At 48.7% G+C, this 8,593-nt stretch overlaps 1 protein-coding gene across 1 annotated transcript; it reads right to left on the bottom strand.

Moving 5' to 3' along the window:
• Window positions 1-866: 866 nt before the first annotated feature.
• Window positions 867-6,243, bottom strand: LOC123096617 (putative leucine-rich repeat receptor-like protein kinase At2g19210). Its single transcript, XM_044518384.1, has 14 exons — window positions 5,528-6,243; window positions 5,201-5,246; window positions 4,555-4,993; window positions 4,279-4,417; window positions 4,126-4,197; window positions 3,961-4,032; window positions 3,421-3,501; window positions 3,135-3,298; window positions 2,773-3,041; window positions 2,574-2,700; window positions 2,376-2,441; window positions 2,262-2,281; window positions 2,005-2,177; window positions 867-1,743 (listed from the first exon to the last, which is right to left on the bottom strand). Exons 1-14 carry the CDS (start codon window positions 6,139-6,141, stop codon window positions 1,245-1,247), a joined length of 2,781 nt encoding a protein of 926 aa, XP_044374319.1. The 5' UTR covers window positions 6,142-6,243; the 3' UTR covers window positions 867-1,244.
• Window positions 6,244-8,593: the final 2,350 nt, after the last annotated feature.

Below are 8,593 nucleotides of genomic sequence, written 5' to 3'. Positions count from 1 at the left end.
AGTCGAGGGGTAAACCGATAAAATGAGACATTGAATTGTATATTAATGGTCAAAATATTTAATCAAGCTCTAGATACTCCTTTTGTTGTTGAGTCGACTCCAGTTTCAGTATCAATTGGTGGGAAAATTAATGTTGTTGAGCTGACTCCAGTTTAAGTATCTACTGGTCGGAATTATTCTCTAATTGTTTCTCGGATAACAATTGAGTGTATCTTCTAATGCGGTTCATGACGAGTACATACCTCTTCTCTTGCATGTGATTATTATGTAAAAGTAGAGATAAAGGAGAACATATATCTTCTAAAGGGCATGTGGTGGTTGCTACAGAGATGGGAGGAAGACATCGTGGTAAGCACTTGAGCGTGGTTGCTAGAAGGGCATGTGGTGCTCAGGGGAGAATGAGCTGCACGATGTAGTAGATCACTTGGGAGGAAAGCACGGATAGTACAAACAACACATTTCTCTTCCATATATGGGCTGAGGGAGCCCGGAGAAATGAGCTTCAACCTTGGGAACCGCCTTAATCATTTGTTTGTTCATTTATATGCATTGTATCCCGTAGCAACGCTCGGACGTTCTACTAGTCATAGTAAGATGACGGTGCTTTATGACAAGTCAGCATTTGCATATCAAGTTTACAATAGTGGCCGAAATTCTAAAAATTGATTGCATTCATTTTAGAGTGAATTACACATTTTAACCCCTAGATATGCATTTCTGACACTAATTACCCCGCCGAATGGAAATTCAGCTAGAATACCACTTTTAGAAGCTTTGGACCCTCAATTTCTGATGCGTGTCCATTAGGCAAGGTGTGAGGTGACGCCCGGGGTTCAAACATATCTGGATGACGTCAAGGAATGAAACAGATGGAAAATAGACGTCTGGACATTACGATCTTTACACATTTTTTTACGAATCATTGACGCAACATGCCTATGCTATATAACATAAACAAGCAAAATGCAAAACTGGCGTAAAACCGTATCAAAAGTCACCAAAATCTGATATTTCGATAGAAAATTCACTAAATGGGGTAATATGTGTCACAAAATGTACAACTACAGGGTAAAAAGTGGAATTCACTCTTCGTTTTAAGACAAGATACATTGTAGAAGGATACCCGTAACAATACATATTTGCTCTTTTTCATGGATGATGCATCATCAATTTTTGTTGTTCTCCAAGTAAAACAAAACCCTGCAATAGAGAGAAGGAAAGAACTCATTGTACTTGTCCTCTCCTCACCTGGCGACAGGACCAGTAGTCATAGTTGGAGCCCTGCCTAAACGCTCCACCTCAAATACATCATTGCTATGGCTCACACTAGCAGACTGGTTGGTGGCGTATGGATTATAACTTGAGAATGGGTCGCTGCTACTGGCCATGTAAAACTTAGGATTTGTGCTGCCACCGCTGCAGCGCGCAGTCTCAAGCTCGAGGCACTCTTGCAGCTGTACCACCACCTCGGTCATTGTGGGCCGTTGCGCCGGTGTCTGCTCAGTACACTTGAGAGCAGTGCCCGCTGCTTTCCACACGCTGTTGATGTCGTGCTCTCCATGCATGCGCGCATCCACCACACCCTCTATGTTTCCCTGGGAAAGCCGTTCCTGGACCCACTTGGTGATGCTTGAAGGTTCCGGATTACTCAAGATGTGAGGTTGGCCCGTGACTATTTCCAACAACACTACTCCAAAACTATACACATCCGTCTTATTAGTCGGCTGCAATGTTGTTAGGTACCTACAAAAGGGTGAAAAGCATTGTCAGTTTAACTTCACAAGAAAAGTTTGGCACATCTCCTATAAATGAATAGCTTGTAGGATAACTTCCTAATCGAAGGGATTAGGTCATGATCATCAATCCTAGAAGAAATGGTACATCATGTAATATATGAATTATTCTACCTTTGGACAACTATATAAAGTATACTACTTCTGCTATTAATAAGTGGCAAGAGGCTATTATAGCATTATAAGCAAGGATTTAGAATGGCGCACTTACTCAGGGGCAATGTAACCATGCGTGCCAACCAACCTGGCTGTGGACACATGGGTATCATCGTCGCAATTGAATGCCTTGAGTAGGCCGAAATCGGCAATCTTGGCCTCAAGGTTCGCATTTAGCAAGATGTTTGATGTTTTCACGTCCCTATGGATGAGGGGTGGATTGCAGCCCTTGTGTGCACCGGCATGAAATAATTATCCAATATTTTTTTTTTGAAAAAGGGCGTTTAGTGAAGCATCAAGGTGATACAAAACACAATGAGCATATACCCGGCCTATGCATAGCTAGGATGGACACATCCAACATCACAGAGCTTTCTAGCTTCCAAGTGAAATGTCATGAAGAATAATCTGAATTTAACAGCTTACCTTGTGCGGATTCCTGTGCAATACAAAGTCTCTGTGCCCAGGTTAATGTTGTGTCGTGGTGTCTGCCTGCAGAAAGATCGTCAGATGAATAATATATTTGGCAGATATTCCTACAATTCTTTGGGTCCTTAGGTCTTATGATATTCTTAATTGATACCAAATGTTCTTCAAGTGTGCACACTCGGGTAATTTACATACCTCTCAGATGTTCATGTAGGGCTCCTTCGGACATGTACTCGTACACGAGGGCTAGGTGATCTCTATCGTTGCAGTAGCCAATCATGGTTACAAGATTTTTGTGATGAATCTTAGCCAATGTCTGAGCCTGAACCAACAAAGATCAATGCATACCAAATGGAGAAGAAAACTTGCATATATATACTTGAGCAAATCTTACCTCGACCAGGAACTCTTGTACACCTTGAGCTGATGACTCAGATCGAAGCTTGACAGCCACCTGGGTGCCATTCTCCAAGAATCCATCATAGACTTTACCAAACCCTCCTTGGCCGATCACTCGCTGGAAGTTGTTCGTTATGACCTTTATTTCCTCGTACGTGAACCGCTGGTTGTTCAGTTGCAGTGAGCTGTCTTTGTTTCTATTCCAAGAGTGCGACGGGGTAAAGCGTGTCTCATTCTGCGGCTTGATGCTGTTGCTTGCTGTTCCTTAAGAAACCAATCACGCAAACTAAGGCCCCTTAATCATTTCATACTTACATTCAGAAATGTAAACTTCTATGTTTCAGTCAAGTCTCTCACCTTGCTTTCTCCTTCGCATGCAAATGAGCAGCACTAAAAGCAACACAATCACGGGTACTGCAACTATTGGAATAGCAACATAGACAGGAACCATTGAATTGCCCTTCTTCTTTGGAGGAACACAAGAATTGCCATTGCTGCAGAGGTCCGGATTGTTATCATATCTAGTAAAACGAAGAATGAGAAGCTACATCCATATTCTGAACAGCATGCCTGCCTTCATCTAAGAAAGTGAAAACCATGTCGAAAATAATTGCAGAAATCCAGATGCTAGTGGGGCACTAACCTCAGAGTTAAGAAGCCATCTTGGCTTCTTTTCAGAAGCATGGAAGGAATTTCTCCTGTAAGCCGGTTTCCTGTCAAATCACTAGAAGAAGGGAAAAGAAGTCAAGATAGTGTCCTAGTACGTACTATCACTATATATAGTGTTTTCCTGTCAAATAATAAGCGAGAAAATGAAACAAAATACTGTTGCACGTCAAAACAAATGATGAATATGTATTGGGAGATGAATCTGAAAAAAACTATAATCATATGATGTTAATTCAGGACAAAGCTAAAACATCACGAGTCCCTGATATGTATTTATGTCTGATAATCCTCATATGAAGATGTTAGTAAAAACAAAAAACTTAAAGTATCCTGAAAGTATATTTTGTTACAAATTCAATCATATAATTTGTTATCACCCAATCAATTTGAATACCTTTCACCTTTTTATATGTTAAAAAGTCAAAGTTGCAGAAGTTTGGCTGCAACATCATTTTATACACAAAGGAAACAAGTAGTGGTAAAAAACTAAAAATATAAGAGATTAGTTACTAACAGAAGTGTAAGCGATGACAATTGTGAAAGTGTGTCAGGAATGGAGCCGGTGAGGTTGTTGCGAGACAAATCCCTGCCAAATGTAATTAAGTTCTAGGATAAATAACTTAGTCACCCTACAAAAAAACATCTACTCCAGTATGGAATGGTTTGGTAGTTTCCTTACAAGTATTGTAAACCTTTGAGATTCCCAAAAGAAGACGAGATATTGCCACTCAGACCCATTGAAGACAGATTCCTGCAGTGTATGTATACAACAGTTCAGATAATAATTCTAGAATTTGCTGGACCATTTCTTCGTCCAAGATAATTAACTCACAAGCCTTTGACAGTTGGTGGTCCCGAAACAGCGTAGTTGCAACTCAATCCATCCCACGCGAATTTCCTCGGCGCGCAGGGATCCCCCATCCAGTTCTTTTTCACCCGGTACTTGTCTCTGACCGCCGTGACGGCAGAAACTGTTGCATTTCTCAGTAGCAACACACAAATTAAGTTATTATAAGCGACCTAAATCAGCTGCTGAAATTCATTTGCTGGCTAGCTAGCTTCATGATCCCATATGTAATGTATGTATCTGAAAGTAATAGCCGGTTACCATCCTGAGCGGCCGTGGCTACGCCGGTGGTAGGGAGGACCGAGAAGACCTCGACGGCGTTGATGATCGGCGGGAGCGTCGAGTTCGCGGTGGCGTTCAGCGAGATGTCGTACCGGTCGAAGCCATGGACAGGTTTGCGCTGGAAGATGGCGTCCATTGCCAGGTACGCCGGCGTCATGACGTGCGGGTACGAGAGCTCGCCGTTGGTGGTGATGTAGAACCCGCGCACGGCGTCCTTCTGCAGCTCCGCGAAGTAGAGCATCCAGGAGTACCCGGGGACGTGGTAGTTGGCATTCCGCACCGCGTCCCACGAGAAGCGGACGGGGGAGGAGGCGTTGGCGGACGTGATGGCGGTGCGCATCACGGCGGAGGGCACCTCGAAGCTTTCGAGGTTGTCTTCCACGTTCTCGGCCGTTGAGATCTCCAACCACTCGTCCGAATCATGGTTTTAAATAGCCCGCTATAGTTCCGCTATAGTATGCTATAGCGTTTAGAAGAGGTCCCACGCTAAGAGTATTTTGTTCAAACACTTGAGCAAACATTTTAAATAGCTCGCTATAGCTCCATTATAGCACGCTATAGCATTTAAAAGAGGTCCACCGCTAAGAGGCTTAGCGCGCTATTTAAAACTTTGGTCCGAATGCGGCTTGGTCCACGGGAGCCATACCCGGTCGTAGGCATCGTCCGGGTACCTGCATGTGCTTCTTAGCTAGGTTACCCTACGTGCTACTCGTATTAATTACCGCCTCCGTTCCTAAATATAACTTTTTTTAGAGATTTCAACAAGGGACTACATACAAAGCAAAATGAATGAAAGTACACTCTAAAATATGTCTATATACATCCGTATGTTGTAGTTTATTTGAAAGCACTAAAAAAAACCTATGTTTAGGAACGGAGGGAGTAAGATGCATGCATGATTGATTGAATGTTGGACTTCGGAAAATCCTAGTCTGCTCATGTATTTCCTTACCTCACGGTCTTATTAGTGCCAAAGCTGGACCTGGTGATAAGAACAAGCCCCTGCGTCGCGTTGACTTGCGGGTAGAGCGTCGTCTTTAGGGGCCTCAGACCCAGGCTGGTGATGAACGGCGTCCCGGAGCCGGTGTTCACGAGGCATACCTGCACAATGCCGCCATAGACGTAGGCGATGACCTCCACGATCAATGGTATGTCAGCGCCAGTGATATTAACGGTCTTCCAGTAGTTGACGCCGAGGTAAATGTCGAAGATGGGCAGCCTATCGAGACCGTCGTAGTTGCCGTACATGAAGAAGGCGCGTATGAGGTAGTTGGGCCCGGCCGATCCTACTGGGCGGATCGTGTAGCAGTTGCGCACGCCGATGGGGAAGCTGCGCACGGTGTGCCAAGTCCAGCCCATCGTCGGGGTGATGTACTCGGTGGAGATGTTGTGGTTGGTCCCGGCGTTGGTGAAGCCGGCGTCCCCGGTTGCCCGGAGCTTGGTGATGTTGTCCATGTAGCCAGGGGAATTCTCCGGCAGGCCACAGTCTATCGTTATGAAACCTACATATATGCATGTGAGCACGAGCACGCAATAAGCGTTATGGAGTTGGATTAATTCGTGCATATATATCTAGTGGCCTGGTGATGACTGATGAGTGTTCTGTCTAGGAAGTGAAAATGGGTAGAACTCAATAAAAGCGAGAGAATAACGAACTTACTGGCTAACTTGTCGACCTGGCCATGGACCTGAAGGACGCCGGCGAGGCCGAGAAGAAGCACTAGCGGTAGCAGCCACCGGGCTACCATTGTTCTTGCTCTCAGTGATGGTCGTCCCAGCTGATCAATGGCACATGTGCCAGCAGCTAGTTACGCTAGCTAGAACTTAGCAAGTCGGGAAGTTCATTGGGATAGACACCATTGAGCATATAGTAGCACGTAAGTCGTCTGCAGCTGGGCGGGAGATTAGTTATTCTAACACCACATGGTAATGACTAATGAGCTCATTTGGGAAGCTTGCGTACTTAACGAGTTCATATGTAGGAAGCTAACCCAGTTGAGGCAGATCACATGGGTCATGAGTTGACTTGCATACGCCCAGCCCGGGGGGATCAGCTGACTGCAGACTTTTTCCTGGCCTGTTCATTTGATTTCTAGGGAATAGGGGTGTGCGCACATGATCGCGGTGGACATGTCGTGCCAGTGATTATTTTCATTGAGCAATTAATGAAAAGGGAATGCCAGGTTGGGGAAAAACAAGGTCATGCCAGTGATTGATTTGCGTGAGTATAGTGCAATATATGATCTGACATCACATTCTGCGACAACTTGTATACCGTGCTGCCCGAAGATGTTCGGCAGGTATGCGGTAGGCCCACCATAGCCTTGCGGTGTTATGGTTGGGCCTAAGAGCATCTCCCGCCCTTGGCCCTCTAGGCGGCTCGAAAAATCGCCGCCTAGGGCGAACCGGCGCTAAAATCGGCCTGTGGGCGATCGGGTTTTTAGCCGACGCCTGGTTTTAAATTTTTTGAACATTTATTTGTCTAAAATTTGGCGAACGGGACAAATATTCGGCGAAACGGTACATTATCTCGGCTAACTGAAATATTTTTTACATAGATAATAATAAAAAAACAGTCCGCGACTACATTTCAAATAACGCGCTAAGAGAGGCGAGGTCGCCGTCGTCGTCATCCTTCTCCTCCTTCACGCGGACGCCACTGCTGGACCCATGTCCGGGGTCGCCCTGGCGGACCGGCGGCGGCGGCGGCGCGCTTCGTCGTCACTGTCGTCGTCGAGGACGACGACGCCTCCCTCGTCGCGGCCACGACGCCGAGCGGCGAACTGCTGAAAGGCGCGGCGCTGGCGCTCCAGCTCCGTCCGCGCCCAGTCTTCTCGCGCCCACTTCAAGGCCGCCGCGTCATCGAGCCCTGGCTCTGTCTTCATGATGGCGAGCCCCGGCTCCGTCTTCGGCTTGACGAAGCGGGGAGGAGCCGAGGAGGAGGCGCGCCCGCCCTCGTTGATGACGATGCCGGCGCTGCGGGTGCGCCGGCCGAGCGGCATCTCAGCGATCTCTACGGGCTCGGCCTTGACGCCGAACAATGCCAACGAGCCGGAGGAGCGGGAGGAGGAAGAAGAGGAGTCGGCCCGGCACGATATCCATTGACCGCCGCTCCGACGGGGGACCGGGGCGGCAGGGTACGTCATTGGCGGATCGTTGCCGCCCTCGAGGTGCTCGAGGACGGTGTGAAGAGTGTGGCCGGAGGTGCGCCACCAAAGGCAGCGCACAGCCGGCGCCCCGTTGGTGGAGGCCAGCCGCTGCGCCTGCTGGTGCTGGAAGTACGCTGCCCAAGCCTCGTGGTTGTCGGCAGCGTACTGCGGGAGGGCCCGCTGCTCCTCTGTCAGCGACGCCCACATGCGGGCGACTTCGTCGGCCAAGTAGTTGACTGGCACGGTGACGTCTGGCAGCGGGGGAATGGGGACGCCACCGGCGCTGAGCTTCCACCGCCCCGGTGCGCGCATGTCCGGAGGCGCCGAGGCATTGGCCTCGAACAGCAGGTAGGCCTCACACCGAAGCCATTCGCCGCCACCCCATCGTCGGGGAATCTCTCGCCCATCGTCGCCGCTGGGAAAAGGGAATAGAGGGGAGGAACGTCGGCGGCGTCGGTGGACGGGGAGACAACTCGGCAGCGTGGAGAGAGCTCGGCGGCTGTGGGCGGGATGCGGCCTCAGGCGAGAGGGAGGCGCTGCTTATATAGCGGCCAGGGGGTGGGCGCCGTGTCTACGCGTGGCGGGAGGTGGTGCATCACCGTGCCCGCGCCGCCCGTGCCACCCGTGAGGAATCAATGGAAGGCTGACCGGCGGGCAGCCTTGGCATTGATTCCCCGCAGGAAACCGAGGCGATGAGGACGACGAGGCGCGTGGGTCACTGACTCAGCGGACCGGCCATTCTTTCGCGCCAAAATCGATTGCCCCGGCGCCCCCGGGTGCCCCCCAGCATGCTGGGTTCGGCCAGGGTCCGCCGACGCCAATTTCGGCCCAAACCGACAAAAATCAGGTTTCTGGGGGCGCGACTAGGC

The sequence above is a fragment of the Triticum aestivum genome, chromosome 1B (assembly GCF_018294505.1).
Source record: "Triticum aestivum cultivar Chinese Spring chromosome 1B, IWGSC CS RefSeq v2.1, whole genome shotgun sequence".
NCBI classification, from domain to species: Eukaryota; Viridiplantae; Streptophyta; class Magnoliopsida; order Poales; family Poaceae; genus Triticum; species Triticum aestivum.
This window is presented reverse-complemented; position numbering and strand designations above follow the sequence as displayed.

Bases quoted from the DNA above. Each gene is read 5' to 3' on its own strand.
- LOC123096617 (XM_044518384.1), bottom strand. From the start codon at position 6,141: ATGCACGAATTAATCCAACTCCATAACGCTTATTGCGTGCTCGTGCTC. The intron at 2,701-2,772 runs GTAAGATTTGCT...TTGTTGGTTCAG, and splicing joins TACAAGAGTTCCTGGTCGAG to GCTCAGACATTGGCTAAGAT. The intron at 2,282-2,375 runs GTAAGCTGTTAA...AGCTATGCATAG, and splicing joins TGCACAGGAATCCGCACAAG to GCCGGGTATATGCTCATTGT.